The sequence below is a fragment of the Physella acuta genome, unplaced genomic scaffold, assembly GCF_028476545.2.
Source record: "Physella acuta isolate Inbredline_101_S28 unplaced genomic scaffold, ASM2847654v3 ptg001432l, whole genome shotgun sequence".
Lineage (NCBI taxonomy): Eukaryota > Metazoa > Mollusca > Gastropoda > Physidae > Physella > Physella acuta.
This window is the reverse complement of record NW_026732947.1, coordinates 30,603-48,673: the sequence shown is the minus strand read 5'-3', so window position 1 is coordinate 48,673 and position 18,071 is coordinate 30,603. Positions and strand designations below refer to the sequence as shown.

General features: G+C 35.8%; 1 protein-coding gene across 1 annotated transcript; it reads left to right on the top strand.

Moving 5' to 3' along the window:
- Positions 1-5,562: 5,562 nt before the first annotated feature.
- On the top strand, positions 5,563-17,229 carry LOC131927700 (large ribosomal subunit protein eL14-like). The gene is made up of 3 exons (XM_059283466.1): positions 5,563-5,660; positions 15,866-16,072; positions 17,136-17,229. Exons 1-3 carry the CDS (start codon positions 5,563-5,565, stop codon positions 17,227-17,229), a joined length of 399 nt encoding a protein of 132 aa, XP_059139449.1.
- The last annotated feature ends 842 nt before the right edge of the window (positions 17,230-18,071 follow it).

The window sequence follows — 18,071 nt, the reverse complement described above, 5'->3', positions numbered from 1 at the left end:
AGAGAAAAAAGCGCAAACGGAAAAAAGCGCAAAGAGAAAAAAGCGCACACGGAAAAAAGCGCAAAGAGAAAAAAGCGCAAACAGAAAAAAGCGCAAAGAGAAAAAAGCGCACACAGAAAAAAGCGCAAACAGAAAAAAGCGCAAACGGAAAAAAGCGCAAAGTGAAAAAAGCGCAAACGGAAAAAAGCGCAAACAGAAAAAAGCGCACACGGAAAAAAGCGCAAACGGAAAAAAGCGCAAACGGAAAAAAGCGCAAACAGAAAAAAGCGCAAACGGAAAAAAGCGCAAACAGAAAAAAGCGCACACAGAAAAAAGCGCAAACAGAAACAGAAAAATGCGCAACTTGAAAAAACACAACGAAAAATGTGCAAAAGAGAAATTTAGCACAAAGACCATATGGACTAGATGACACATTTATACATGACTGTTAGGGCTGCTGTGAGAGTGTCGACATTACACGGTAGGGTATAATAAATGGTGGGGTTAGGAAAGTTAAGGGGTCCATTCTCTAATAGGCAATCTATGTCTCTTTCGTACTTTCGTGTTGGTTTATTGTCGAACCTGTCCTCACCTTACATCACAACAGTTGGGTGACGCTTACCGTGTAATGTTAAAATAAATAGCATGTAATTGAGTTAGTTCGAAGTGAGTTTTCATACAAGCCCAACGCACTAATTAAGGTTGTCGCAAAATGTAACATATATGTAACAAATGTCAATGATGTCAATGAATTTTCATTAAAAAAATGATGTCTAGTACAGTTTACGAAACTTACGAACTTCGCCGATACTTTTTTGGTGGGTAGTTTGGTAAGTATGTAGGCGGGTAAGTGGGTAAGTGGGTAGGTGGGTAGTTAGGTAGGTAGGTAGGTAGGTAGGTAGGTGGGTAGGTGGGTAGTAGGTAGGTAGGTAGGTGCGTCATGATGTGAAAAAATATTAAATACAAAATTGTTATTTTGGTGCGAATGAATGTTGTTACGAGAGATATGACGAATGCATGTTTGATGACGCGGATGAAAGAGAGTGAAGTTTTGCTATAGGAACGGGTTGTTATAGTATGCAAGCTAGGTAGTTCGGACTAGGGAGAATGTGAAAGATACTTCGTGTAATGTCGATAGTTTTTTGTTTATACGAGAATAGTAGTTGAATAATTATTGACCAAGAAAATAATAGGCATTGTGTAAAGTGATTATCGCCTGTATCGTGGTGATGGGAATGCAGATGGTAGTGGTACGCTTTAAATGGTAGTAGATCACGTGATCAAACACGACACTCTCACAGCAGCCCTAACAGTCATGTATAAATGTGTCATCTAGTCCATATGGTCTTTGTGCTAAATTTCTCTTTTGCACATTTTTCGTTGTGTTTTTTTCAAGTTGCGCATTTTTCTGTTTCTGTTTGCGCTTTTTCCGTTTGCGCTTTTTTCTGTGTGCGCTTTTTTCCGTTTGCGCTTTTTTCCGTTTGCGCTTTTTTCTGTTTGCGCTTTTTTTCTGTGTGCGCTTTTTTCTGTTTGCGCTTTTTTCCGTTTGCGCTTTTTTCTGTTTGCGCTTTTTTCCGTTTGCGCTTTTTTCCGTTTGCGCTTTTTTCCGTGTGCGCTTTTTTCTGTTTGCGCTTTTTTCCGTTTGCGCTTTTTTCTCTTTGCGCTTTTTTCCGTTTGCGCTTTTTTCTGTTTGCGCTTTTTTCTGTGTGCGCTTTTTTCTCTTTGCGCTTTTTTCTGTTTGCGCTTTTTTCTCTTTGCGCTTTTTTCCGTGTGCGCTTTTTTCTCTTTGCGCTTTTTTCCGTTTGCGCTTTTTTCTCTTTGCGCTTTTTTCTGTGTGCGCTTTTTTCTCTTTGCGCTTTTTTCCGTTTGCGCTTTTTTCTCTTTGCGCTTTTTTCTGTGTGCGCTTTTTTCTCTTTGCGCTTTTTTCCGTGTGCGCTTATTTCCGTTGCGCTTTTTGATTTGCGCTTTTTTCCGTTGCGCTTTTTTCCGTTGCGGTTCTTTCTGGGAACCGAGCTGTATCATGTTATATGAGAAGGCGGATGTTTCAAATATGGCATACGCAAGGGTTGCATATTTTACACGTTCATTTTGTTTCTCTTCTTTCACTACCTCCTTGTTGTCAAATGTTATAAAAGGCTATACCGCTTACATTGGGGTTACAAAACTACACATTAAACATCAGAAAAGTTATTTTAAAAATAACAAGGGGACGTCGTGGTTGGATGGTAGAGCTCTCGACTACTTGTGTACTATGTCTCGCGCCTCTACGACATCCGTGAGTCCACTCAGCTCTGATAAGTACCCAGCTCACAAAGAAAAGACGCCTGGCGTTATGAGCTGACGGTATCTTCCTTTCATATTCCAAGGTCAAGAAACATAATATAAACTCTACTTCATCTATTATATGGATCGTTCGGACCCGCGCCGTAGCTTTTCTTTTTAAAGAACATCAAATTTATTTTCCTATTTGTTTTATTACGAAAGAGGAACTAGATATAATAATGCTACGTCATGTTTTCTACCCCCCCCCCCTCTCCCTCCCCTTTTCCTGCTACAGGTAACGAATCATTACCAAAGTACGAATCCTCACAATTCTCTACGAGTGACGTCACGGACACCACCCACCTACCCACCCACACCATTAACCAAACAAAAAGTTGTTCGTTCTGAGGCGCATTAAAATTTCAACTAGCTTCCCAAATCAGTGCGGAATAGCTCAGCGAAATGTTTGGCATACCATGTATAAATACGCCAAGAAATCGCATCACAGCCACTTCTTTAATAGTAAATTTAGTACAAGTTGCAAGTAGGGTCCACGGATTCGGGGGCTGCGTGTGTGGGCGTGTGGTGTGTGTGTGGAGGGGGGGTGAGGGGGGGCGGCGTCAGAACGGACTGATGTTAGATAAACGAGCATAATCTCACTTAAAATAAGACAGAGGGTGCACATATATAACGACGGCTGTTTGTTGTGCTATATTTAATACAATATATTGAAATCGGCATATATATATATATATATATGTATATATATATATATATATATATATATATATATATATATATATATATATATATATATATATATATTCATATACATATATACACACATATATTTGTATATACGCATATATAACAATATATATATAACAATATATATATAACAATATATATATATATATATATATATATATATATATATATATATATATATATATATATATATATATATATATATATATAATATATTACACCCAAAAGCTTGAGCCTCACCTGATAAAAATCAAATCTCTCGCATCATTAACTTCACATTATATCGCATTAAAAAGAAATAATTAAACCCGACGCTGTAGTACTGCTGTGTGCTGGCCCAGAGACTAAGAGACAGAAACGAACTAGACTACCTTCTAATGTCAACAAATTTCTGATCGATACAAACCCACTTTTTTTTTTTTTTTTTTTTTAAGATACAAACCCACTGCTGTCGTTAACCATTACAAACGTATCAATCGAATTAAACGAAACCCAGACGATAAACTGTTTAAAATTCTGTCTAACACCTGGCCCTACCGTGTGTAATCTAACGATGCGGATGACTTGCCTGGCTCCCGTCACATCCTTGACAGGTCGGCGCGAGCTAATATTGAGCTGAGCATTATGTAGGTCACCGGGTTATTCCTAAACGTGAGTCGAATACGTCGGGTCAGAATAAAATGAGAGATTGGAATTTCAGTTGTTAGGCAGGAATTTTTGGTTTTGTTGTCTCCCTGTTTCGTCATTTCATTACATCCCTTTGTATAGACCGTCGAAGCATGAGATATTGCAGAGACCAGACATCCGAGATAGAGCTATTTAACCCCCCCCCCCCTCCCCCACAACACGGTGGTTCTAATACTTCTTCTCTCGCAAGGTGTCCATAAATTATGCCAACCTAATTTCCTTGATTTTTCTAGCTCTCCACCGTTTGTAGCACCCATTTAAGAAATAAAAAATAATTCTGCTTTACATTTCTTACCCCCCCCCCCTGTGACGTAGTAGATTAAAATCTAAGCGGCCTATCCCTAGAAATAACACTTACGAAATACATCACGAAAGTATATCGGTATAAGTATCTATTATAATCGTACTTGAGAGTTAGCTATGACTAACAGACTCAAGTCTGAGTAAGACCCCATCCGCTATACTGGCGCTTAGGTTAGAGAGATATGTCTCATTGAAACGTGTTTAAATTTTTTTAACAGAACTTATTTTATGTCAAGTGTATCTATTGTGATCTAAGACAACTAGAGTAAGTTTCGACTGGGCACAGAATATACAGCCACAGCACAAAATGATGCCACCTTAGAATATAGAACGTTATACAAAATGTATAACACAAAATTTATGCCACCTTAGAATATAGAAATTTATACAAAATGTATAACACAAAATGATGCCTCCTTAGAATATGGATCGTTATACAAAATATATAAAACAAAATTATGCCAACTAGGAATAAGGAACGTTATACAAAATATATAAAACAAAATTATGCCAACTAGGAATAAGGAACGTTATACAAAATATATAACACAAAATTATGCCACCTTAAAATATGGAACGTTAGACACAATATATAACACACAATTATGCCACCTTAGAATATGAAACGTTATACAAAATGTATAACACAAAAGGATGCCTCCTAAGAATAGGGAATGCTATACAAAATATATAACACAAAACAATAGGTTCCCTTAGACTATAAAACGTTCTATAGCTCAGTAATCACAACCCTTATAGTTGCCTATATACTATTTTTTTTACTAAAGCTAGGAGAAACATTTCATTCAACTTAGACAACAACACATGTTATTGATATACACATATTCACATTCTAAAAATAAATGATTAAAATTAAAGTGTTTAGGCCTAATATTTGTTATATCTTATTTAGAAACGTTAAAAAAAAGTAATACGAAAGTCAGCGGTATAAACTGGTTCATTCAACAATATAAAACAGCAGACATTTCGAAAACATAAGAATAAAAAAAAACACAACCGACGTCAGTGTTAAGTTGGATTGCTTTAAACGTTAAAAAAAGTAATGTGAAATACAGCGGTATCAACTGGTTCACCCAACCGTTCAAAACATAAGACATTTCGAGAACATAAGAAAAAAGAAAACCGAAGACAGTGCTAGGTTACATTGCTGTATACAACCACCGATGTTATTTTATATCAAAAGAATTAAACACAACCCTTTTTGTGTTATGCAATATGTACTTTAGAACAAATTTCGTAAACTTACCTTTTTATTAATTAGTGAACGTTAAGTAAAGTTTTAGTGTATTAAAATCCAAAACCAAAGTAGTAACACTGAATTTAGAACGCAAAGGTCAAGAAAAATAACACAAAAATCTGGCCAACACACATCGAGGTCACCACTTACTAAAAGTATTCATCCATGGCTCTATGTAATCCAGAGGACGCTCTTCATCCGTAATATATTCAGACCTTCGTAAAACGTCAACAAACTGAAAGGCTACTGCTCAACGTTAACACAGTGTTTAAGCCTCTAAGACAGGGGAGAGAAAAAAAGCGAACATGGCGGTTGCTGGTCCAGTTCTTCCCCCTCTCTCCGTCTTCACACAGCCGCAACTTGACACAATTGTAGGACAAGGGCGACGACTGGGGAAAGGGCGGTAATTTCTATAAAGTACGGTAATGGAGAACTGAGACGGGGATTAGATTTGTATTAATGTGAATCCGTGTGTAATTTGTATAGACGTGTGTAATTTGTATAGAAGTGTGTAATATTGTAAGGATGTGTGCTAAACGTAAAGAGTTGAATATGTAAAAAGATGTGTGGAATTTATAAAGGTGTGTAATTTGTATAGACGTGTGTAATTTGTATAGACGTGTGTAATTTGTATAGACGTGTGTAATAGTGTAAGGATTTATGTAATTTGTATAGATGTGTGTAATAGTGTAAGGATGTATGTAATTTGTATAGACGTGTGTAATTTGTATAGACGTGTGTAATAGTGTAAGGATGTATGTAATTTGTATAGACGTGTGTAATTTGTATAGACGTGTGTAATTTGTATAGACGTGTGTAATTTGTATAGACGTGTGTAATTTGTATAGACGTGTGTAATTTGTATAGACGTGTGTAATTTGTATAGACGTGTGTAATTTGTATACACGTGTGTAATTTGTATAGACGTGTGTAATTTGTATAGAAGTGTGTAATTTGTATAGACGTGTGTAATTTGTAAGGATGTGTGTAATTTGTATAGACGTGTGTAATTTGTATAGATATGTGCACTTTATATAGAAGTGTGTAATTTATATAGACGTGTGTAATTTGTATAGACGTGTGTAATTTGTATAGATGTGTGTAATTTGTATAGTCGTGTGTAATTTGTATAGACGTGTGTAATTTGTATAGATGTGTGTAATTTGTATAGACGTGTGTAATTTGTATAGACGTGTGTCATTTGTATAGACGTGTGTAATTTGTATAGACGTGTGTAATTTGTATAGACGTGTGTAATATTGTAAGGATCTGTGTAATTTGTATAGACATGTGTAATATTGTAAGGATTTGTGTAATTTGTATAGACGCGTGCAATTTGTATAGACGTGTGTAATTTGTATAGACGTGTGTAATATTGTAATGATGTGTGCTAAACGTAAAGAGTTGAATTTGTAAAAAGTAAAAAGGTGTGCAATTATTCATCAAGATGTGTGGAATTTATTAAGGTGTGTCATTTGTTGACAGCAGTTGTTTTACTTAAATGTTTTATTTTTACCTGTAAAAATAGTAGTAAAAATATATACAAATACCTTTAAAATAACCAGCTTTCAAATGCATTAAATACAAAATATATAAATACGTTATAAAAATATTTATAAAGATTTAATTTTATAAAAATAATACTACCCCTTGCAGTTAAATTATCATACAAATGTCGTAATTTTTATTGCTTTTCTTAAGCTTTGAAGCCAAACAGGAATGCTAAAAATAGCTCTGCCATAATAAATGCTGCAGAGGCCTGCGTGAACAAACCTTAAAATTCAAACCTGAATTTTTTATACAGTACTGCCAGCGGTGGTGGGATCAATGAACAATTCACTGACACGCTATTGACATAACTATTGCGATTGTAGATCGATTACACTAGGTCGATTTGATGGGTGAATGGACTTGAGATCGATGACTGACGCAGCTTTGTGGACAATTGAAAATCAAAGATGGGGGGGGGGGAGTCGCTGGTGCATATCCGGAGTTACCCCACTCCTCCCACCCCCCACTCATGCCCTAGTGACGCCACTGCAAGTATGTCGAGATAAAAGTCCAAGATTCAAAATTCTAAAATAGTACTCACTGGCATTGTGCCGTATCTTTACAAAAAACATTTGGGATTATTGGATAATACCCAAACCCATTAATAGAGATATGTCTGTGTTGTGACTTAATAACGAGAAAAGGATTAGAGATAGTGATAAGAATTTGAATTTTATTAATAGAAAAAAAAACCTTTAGAATTATGGGATAATACCCAAACTAATTAGGACGGAGTGGTCTAGCGGTGGAGAGCCGGACTGCTAACTTGTAAGTCTCGAGTTCGAATCTGAGTTCAAGTCACTGTCACTGACAGTCCGTCCCTGAGTCTACCCAACTCTGATGGGTACCTAACTCTCGTTAGGGAAAGTAAAGGCGGCTGGGCATAGTATTGACAACACTATCTCTTCATATGACGAGGTCACAGAAACAAGTGAACTCTACTTCACTTGACCCTTAGACCGTCAGGTTTGAAAGGGAAACTTTACTTTTTTACTTTTATCCAAACCCATTAATAGAGATATGTCTGTGTTGTGACTTGATAACGAGCTAAGGATTAGAGATAGTGATAAGATTTTTATTTATAGGACAAAATTTGAAAGTTCACAAGAGATGAGTGTTAAAGATTGAGCTAACGATAGGTTTAATTAGGTAAATGGAAAACTAGCTCATAAACTAATAGTCAATCCGGAAGATGAAGTAGAGTTTAGCAGTACTCATAACCCACGCATGCAAGAATACAGTATGACAAGTTTAGTCTATTAAAACATTTACTTTAACCAACTTTTGACGGGTTCTCGTTAGAGCTGAGTGTGCTCATGATTTAGCGAAGTGGTAGACAATGTTGTTACTAGGCTGAAACTCACACCAACAGCAACAAGAGCTCTTCTAGTGAGAACCATCATCACCATCATCATCACCATCATCACCATCATCATCACCATTATTACCATCATCATTATTACCATCATCATTATCATCATTACTATAATCATCATCATCATCATCATCATCATCATCATGATCATCATCATGATCATCATCATTATTACCATAATCAGCATCATCGTCATCATCATCATCATCACAATCATCATCACCATCATCATCATCACCATCATCATCATCATCATTACCATAATCATCATCATCATCATCATCATTACCATAATCATCATCATCATCACAATCATCGTCATCATCATCACAATCATCATCACCATCATCATCATCATCATCATTACCATAATCATCATTACAATAATCATCATCATCATTACCATAATCATCATCATCATCATCATCTGACAACTTGTAGAGCATAAGGGACGCAACCACACCTTTCCATCGTACTTGGTTCTTCAAGTTGGGGCCACGACATTCCGGCTGTTTTTGAATACTCCAATGTGTTGTCGACATAGATCTGTGTATCCATCAGCCATTTTATTACACTACTGATGAATCTTACACTTATTAATAGATCAATGTATTGATCGTCATTTAGCAATACTTACGTTCAGTCAGAGGCTTAGCGAGGGGGGGGGGGGGCGGGGGCGGACCGCACCGGGTGACACCATTTAGGGGGTGACACCAAGGCAAAAAATAGCAAAATATATAGAGAAAATCTTGAGGTGGAGGGGGGGGTGCAAATCGAAAATTTGAAAGTTTGTCCCCGGGAAGGGTCGCTACGCCTCTGGGGGGTGACACCATTAAGTGCCGCACCGGGTGACACCCGACCTCGCTACGCCACTGCGTTCAGTTGTCGCTTACATACTGTTAGTAATAAAACAGATAGTGTTAGTTACCTCACAAGTTAAAGACAGTTACACGTACTATGGACGTTTCGACCTAAGGTCTTCGTCAGCACACAACAGTGTGGTTACGGATTAGACAGAAAAGACAAACAGCAACACATTTTTGGACTTCGCTCGACAGTGAAAACACGTTTTGTCTAAATGCCACGATATTTAAAAAGAAAAGGCGCGTGAAAAAGGACGCTTGGACACCATATAGGGGTGGGGTTGGAGGCGTGGTATATGTGGGGTGGGGGTGGTTAGGTGAAAGACGCCTGTTAGTTTAAAACATCCGATACCCGTGTGTATAACCTCACTGCAGCTATCATTTGTATTTATCTTTTCGCTTACTTACTTGATCTTAAGGGATAGTTGAGGAGGAGTTATGTAATGGGTTAGGACTAGTGAAAATGTGAGGTTTTAGGTTAGGTTTTGTCCGGTCCACTAGGTTTATTTGAGAAGGTTTGTACGGCTAATCGACACCAGCATTACATTCTAGTGTTAGTGATATAATTAAAGAAATATTTAAAGCTAGATTTAATGAAAGTGTTTAAGAAATCGTGTCGCTTATGTTAAATACATGATTATATGGGTTATGTTGAATACAAGATTATATGGGTTCGGCTCAGAGGCGTAGCGACCCTCCCCGGCGCCCGGGGACAAACTTTTCGATTTGCACCCCCCCCTCGAGATTTCGATTTGCACCCCCCCCCTCAAACTTTCGATTTACACCCCCCTCAACCTTTCAATTTATTTTTCCTTCCAATCCATTTTCGCGCCCCCTAAGGTTGGCGCCCGGGGACATATGTCCCCCCCCCCCGCCCCCCTCGCTACGCTACTGGTTCGGCTAGCTTAAGTTAGAGATTTTAAAAATGTTAGCGATGACAAAAGCTACAAGATGACGTTTGGTATGGCTAATCGGCCCAAATTTAAAAAAAAATGTTATAAGGTGAATGATTGGCCCATTAACCAGACACATTACCCGAACCACTGAGCCGCTCTGGGATTATATGAGCCGGAGTTTGAGCCATCCAGCAGTCAAAACACAGGCTAGCGTTATTGATTTGTAAATCAATAACACCCCCCCCCCCACCCCCCACCGTGTGATTATACACACCGGAACATGTAGTCTATGGCCTCGCCCATCCCCGGGGGGTCGAGTGGGTGTATGGAGGTGAGTGTGGGCGGGGCGGGGTTGGGTTTTTTAAGCCCAGTGCTTAACCTCATTGAAAACTATTTCAAATGTGTGTGTGAGAAACTGTGGCTGAGTGTGTGTGAAAGTGTGACTGAGTGTGTGTGAGAGTGTGGCTGAGTGTGTGTGAGAGTGTGACTGAGTGTGTGTGAGAGTGTGTGAGATTGTGACTGAGTGTGTGTGAGAGTGTGGCTGAGTGTGTGTGAGAGTGTGACTGAGTGTGTGTGAGAGTGTGTGAGATTGTGACTGAGTGTGTGTGAGAGTGTGACTGAGTGTGTGTGAGAGTGTGACTGAGTGTGTGTGAGAGTGTGTGAGATTGTGACTGAGTGTGTGTGAGAGTGTGACTGAGTGTGTGTGAGATTGTGACTGAGTGTGTGTGTAAGTGTGACTGAGTGTGTGTGAGAGTGTGGCTGAGTGTGTGTGAGAGTGTGTCTGTGTGTGTCTTAAGAAGCTGTGTCATGAATAAGACTTGTATTTGCCTAAAAGAGACGCATGTATGGATTCAGATTAAGCGTTTAAGTACTTCCCACGTAAGCAAACAGACTGAAAGGGTGAAATCGACCATGAGAAAATCTACTTCCACACACTTAAATATAGGGTCATGTATATTTTATACACACACGTATATATATATATATATATATATATATATATATATATATATATATATATATATATATATATATATATATATATATATATATATATATATATATATATATATGGGACGGAGTGGCCTAGCGTTAGAGATTACTGACCCGTAAGTCTCGAGTTCCAATCCGGGTTCAAGTCCCTGAGTCCACCCAGCTCTGGTGGGTACTTAACTCACATTAGGGAAGGCGGCTGGGCATAATGCACACCGCACTATCTTTCTCTCTCTATATATATATAAATTCAAACATGTATGTCCTATATATATATGCCCTATATATCTATGCATATATATATATATATATATATATATATATATATATATATATATATATATATATATATATATATATATATTCAAACATAGGTTTGAAATATACCTATCTAAATATATATAAATCATTAAAACTCAATACATTATAACTACTGATACATATCTATGTGTGTGTGTGTGCGTTGTTGTAGGTGTATTCCTGTTAATCAACTCTAGGTACATGACCTATACCTACTCCCGCCCGTCCCACTTAAAATACCAGTTGGCGACTTGCCTAAAATTTTCCCCTCTCGCCGACCTGACTGCGCCTCGTACAGTTGTACTGTCGTGTCTGTTTCTCGTCGCGTCTGTTCTCGTCGTGTCTGTTTCGCGTCGCGTCTCGTTTTTGCCGTGGTGTCATCTAGCTGGCTCGTGTGGTCGGTCATGCGGAACCAGTTATTATTTCATAAAGTACGAGACGGCAGACATATTAATTCACTCCCCCCCCCCCCCATTCTCCACCAATACCATCCCACTTCGCAATGTCAGCGTTAGCGCAAGTAAACTATCATTTTCTTCTTCTTCTTTTTCTTCGTTCTTAATTTTAATGTTGGATTCCCCCCCCCCTAACACAACTGGTTATAGGTCATTATCTCCCATTTCAGCTTCCATAGCCTTTATCCAATCAAGAACAAACTACAAGGTAGCAGTTTTTTGATTTTCGGATTAACAACCACGTGCTCTACCAACTCGACCAGCAGACCCCAAACCGTCAGTGATAATCTTAAACAGGTTTTTAATCATACATTTTTAGAATTTAATATATATATATATATATATATATATATATATATATATATATATATATATATATATATATATATATATAAAAAAGATAATACAATATTTATATAATAGAATTATATGGACAAATATATAAATTAAAACACACAAACACACACACACACATACACACAAACACACACACACATATATATATATATATATATATATATATATATATATATATATATATATATATATATATATATCAAAATGTTAGCGTTCTATGCGTAACGAGTCGGAAAAACTGGGCTTTGCAATTCTGTCTGTGTGTGTGTGTGTCTTTGAACACGATACAGCTAGGTTGATGAAATTTTATATACAAGCTTTATATCAATTCTGTAGTTCTGTATCAACTTTTCAGCGATTTCCGGTAACCGAGAGTGGAACTTATTCTACTTTTGGTGTTTCAAAAGCCTTTAACTTGACTACTATTACAGATAGATAAAGAAATAAAAAAAAAATAATTAAAATATCTAATTCTCTGCCTATTGTCAAATTTTGAGTAATTTCCGTAAAACTGAGAGTAGTAATTTACGCTTTTTCCAATTTCTAAAAAAAAACGCATGTGAATTTATAAAATACTAATAATATTCCGCAGTATTATACACAGATTATTTGGCGTTCACTAGGTGCGCAATACTTTTTTTCTACGAGATTCTATTATATTTTTAAAAAGTTTAAGTAATTGAAAATGGAATACAAAATCATGTCTATATCCCGAGTTTTCATCCTCCGTAGTGTTATATAATAAACCGGGAGTGATCTCCCCTAAACTTTCTCGAATATTCTTATATAAAATAACAGGGGATGGGAACTCGGGCTATAGACATGATTTTTAATCCATTTTAAATACTTAAACTTTTAAAAATAGAATAAAATTTCGTAGACAAATTAATTGCACACCAAGTGAACGCCAAATAAAAAAGCGCATAATAGTGCGCAATATTATTAGTATTTTAAAAATTTACATTAGTTTTTTGAGAAATCGGAAGTAGCGTAAATTACTACTTCCGATCAACGGAAATTACTCAAAATTTAGAGAAGGTAGAGAATTAGATCTTTTACTTACATGTGAAATTTCATTTATCTATCTGAAATAGTACTCAAGTTATAGGCTTTTGAAAAATTCAAAGTAGGAAAAGTACCACTTCCGGTTATCGGAAATCACTCAAAAGTTTATACGGATCTACGATTTAGATAAAATACTTATATATGAAATTTCATCAACCTAGCTGTAACGGTTCTCAAGTAATCGTGTTTAAACACGGACAGACAGAAAGACAGACACAGACACAGACACACAGACATACGGACAAGATTGCAAAATTATGTTTTTCCGTATCAGTGAGGTGTAAAACGTCGAGATTTGTAAAAATCTCGATTTTTCTTTTTGCGCGATTACAATACTTTCTCTATACTTCGTATATACGAGAAAGTAAAAATATTCGAGAAATTTTATGGGAGATCACTCCCGGTTTATTTTATTATTTTTTTTTAGTATTTAGCGCATTGTATGCATTATAGATTAAAGTTATCAGGGGAGGTAACCTGCGTATATATTGTAAAGTTATGCTAAAATCACTATGTAAATGATTAAGAACAAAATGAAATTAATATATTGTTTAAACTGTCTCGCTTAATATGTATATTTTAATTGTATAAACAATTAAATAGTAACTTTTTGAATATATGTAATATATAATATAACATCTTGATCAATTATTGTAGTCTAAACTAAAATGAAAGGCTTGCTATTTTAAAATAAGTAGTTGGGTACAACCTGCAATGTACATTGTTGACTCCTATTTCGCAGGTCTTATCTATTGACCTTAAATATTTTATTATTTTATAAACACTTAGGTCTTAACTATTGACGTTACATCTAAGATTTTATTATTTTTTTTAAACCCTTAGGTCTTGTGTATTGACCTTATATCTAATAGTTTATTATTTTTATAAACACTTAGGTCTTGTCTATTGACCTTAAATATTTAAATATTTTTATAAACACTTAGGTCTTACCTATTGACCTTACATCTAATATTTTATATCTTGCACAATATTTGACTCTTAAATATATCGTTTGTATTGCCTATACATTAAATTTTGTCCATATATCCTGTCTTTATCTTTGTTGTTACCTAGATCTTGTCTAAGATCTTTTGTTTCGGATCTTATCAATGATCTTGTCTTGATAACTTCGTAATACAATTAAACCACCAAGACTTAAAACTAAATTTAAATAAACCGGTAGTGATCTCCCCTAAACTTTCTCGAATATTCTTATATAAAACAACAGGGGATGGTAACTGGGGATATAGTTATGATTTTTAATCCATTTTAAATACTTAAACTTTTAAAAATAGAATAGAATCTCATAAAAAAAACATTGCGCACCAAGCAAACGCCGAATAAAAACGCGTATAATAGTGCGCAATATTATTAGTACTTTAAAAATTTACATTAGTTTTTTGAGAAATCGGAAGTAGCGTAAATTACTACTTCCAGTCAACGGAAATTACTCAAAATTTAACAGAAGGTAGAGAATTAGATCTTTTACTTACATGTGAAATTTCATTTATCTATCTGAAATAGTACTCAAGTTATAGGCTTTTGAAAAATTCAAAGTAGGAAAAGTACCACTTCCGGTTATCGGAAATCGCTCAAAAGTTGATACGGATCTACGATTTTGATAAAATACTTATATATGAAATTTCATCAACCTAGCTGTAACGGTACTCAAGTTATCGTGTTTACACACGGACAGACACACACACAGACACACACACAGACATACGGACAAGATTGCAAAATTATGTTTTTCCGTATCAGTGAGGTGTAAAACGTCGAGATTTGTAAAAATCTCGATTTTTTTTTTTTGCACGATTACAATACTTTCTGTATACTACGTATATACGAGAAAGTAAAAAAATCTAAATCGAAACGCCCGTGTGAAATTGGAGGCACTTCTGACAGATACGTTTCTTAGTTTGTACGTGGGTCAAGACATGAAGACAATGCATCGTGACATTCAATTTAACTTAATTGGTCGCCTAATTAATTTTTTCATGAATTAATTAAAATTTGGACCGAATTAGTAGGCAGTTCTATCTACACGCGTCATCACCACCGTCTTGGGCGTAGAGCGAGGGGGGGGGGGCTCTACGACAAAAGCGCGCTATCACGTTCAATAGGCGCGCAATGGTTTTTAGTCGGGTCAGCAGTCTAGTTCTTTACCACTAGACTATGCCACCCCATAATACTTTAATGAATTAAAAAGCTTGTAAACAATTCTGTATATACATAATAATGATCAACTATTTAAATAATTAAATAATAAACAGCTAGACTACGCCATTCCATAATACTTTATGTAATAAAGAGCAAAAAAAGATACGGTAAATATACAATAATGATCTACTATTTAAATAATTAACCACCAGAAGTTCCCAGCGACTGAATGTTACGCCATAGTTCCCCATCGCATCAGCCCATATATTTGTTGCTTATTGTCTTAACATGCGTATAACTCGTTGATAATTAAAAGTATAAAAATAATAAATACATAAAAACGTTTATAATAAAAAGCTTTTATAAATGCACTAAGAAGAAGAAAATAATACAATTTTTATTAAATATAAAATAATTTTTAAAAATGTAATAATCTGCGGTTACTTTAAATTTAAAAAAATACTTTCTTTAAATATATTAATGCACTACTATTTATATCACTATAAATAAAAGCGTTGGCCGCTATATTATATATACGGTCGCCTCTGCTAATTGATTTACAATAGATTTGTTGTGATCTTTGCTCCCTATAGAGATGAAAACGGCAAATTAGTTGCAAATGTTGATGTCTTTGACCAAAACAGAGCTCTTGTAGATGGACCTTGCTCAGGTGTGGGTCGCAAAGATTTAAATTTTAAAGCACTCCATCTTACACAGTTTACAATTAACATTGGACCCTCTGCTAGGTCAGGAACAGTTAAGAAAGCTTGGGAGAAAGAAGAGATAACAAAGAAGTGGGAGCCAAGAAACTAGCTACAGCTACGCCCACAGCCACAGCCATATGTACATCTACATCTACATCTACATCTACATCTACATCTACATCTACATCTACATCTACATCTACATCTACATCTACATCTACATCTACATCTACATCTACATCTACATCTACATCTACATCTACATCTACATCTACATCTACATCTACATCTACATCTACATCTACATCTACATCTACATCTACATCTACATCTACATCTACATCTACATCTACATCTACATCTACATCTACATCTACATCTACATCTACATCTACATCTACATCTACATCTACATCTACATCTACATCTACATCTACATCTACATCTACATCTACATCTACATCTACATCTACATCTACATCTACATCTACATCTACATCTACATCTACATCTACATCTACATCTACATCTACATCTACATCTACATCTACATCTACATCTACATCTACATCTACATCTACATCTACATCTACATCTACATCTACATCTACATCTACATCTACATCTACATCTACATCTACATCTACATCTACATCTACATCTACATCTACATCTACATCTACATCTACATCTACATCTACATCTACATCTACATCTACATCTACATCTACATCTACATCTACATCTACATCTACATCTACATCTACATCTACATCTACATCTACATCTACATCTACATCTACATCTACATCTACATCTACATCTACATCTACATCTACATCTACGTCTACGTCTACGTCTACATCTACATCTACGTCTACGTCTACGTCTACGTCTACATCTACATCTACGTCTACGTCTACGTTTACGTCTACGTCTACGTCTACGTCTACGTCTACGTCGACAGCTAGAGCTAGAGCTAGAGCTAGAGCTAGAGCTAGAGCTAGAGCTAGAGCTAGAGCTAGAGCTAGAGCTAGAGCTAGAGCCAGAGCTAGAGCTAGAGCTAGAGCTAGAGCTAGAGCTAGAGCTACAGCTACAGCTACAGCTACAGCTACAGCTACAGCTACAGCTACAGCTACAGCTACAGCTACAGTTGAAGGAGGGCTGAATTGACTGATTTTGAGAGGTTCAAGTTAAGGAAAGCAAAGCAGACTCGTGATCGCCTAACCAACATAGAATATGGTAGATTGTGAAAAGCAGAGCGCAAAGCCCCCAATAAGCCCAAGAAGCTTAAAAGAAAAGACTGCCAAAAAGTAAACTGTTAGGTTAAAAAAATTGTAATTTAAAATTGCATTACAGTTGATAGTAATCAGCAAAAAGAGCGATCTCCCCTAAACTTTCTCGAATATTATTTTATAACACTATGGGGGATGGCAACTCGGTATATAGACATTATTGTTAATCCATTTTGAATTACTTAAACCTTTTAAAATATAATAGAATCGCATAGAAAAAAGAATTGCACACCATGTGAACACCAAATAAATTGTGTATAATAGTACGGAATATTATTAGTACTTTATAAATTCACATGCATTTTGTGAGAAATCGGAAATAGCGTAAATTACTACTTCCTTTAACGGGAATTACTTAAAATTTCAAAGAGAGCAGAGAATTAGATCTTTTAATTATAAGTGAAATTTCATGTATCTATCTGAAATAGTACTCAAGTTATAGGCTTTTGAAAACTTGAAAGTAGAAAAAGTTCCACTTCCGTTTATCGGAAATCGCTCAAAACTTGATACAGATCCACAAATTTGATATAAAACTTACATATGAAAATTCATCAACCTAGCTGTAACGGTACTCGAGTTATCGTGTTCACAAACACATACACACATACACACACACATACGGACAAGATTGCAAAACAATGTTTTTTCGACTCAGGGAAGTGTAAAACGTCGAGATTTGCAAAAATCTCTCTTTTTTTCACGATTACAATACTTTCTCTTTACTTCGTATACGAGAAAGTAAAAAAAAAAACATGTTGTTTTATTAACTACTTCAGTATATCTTTCAGATTGCTTATGAC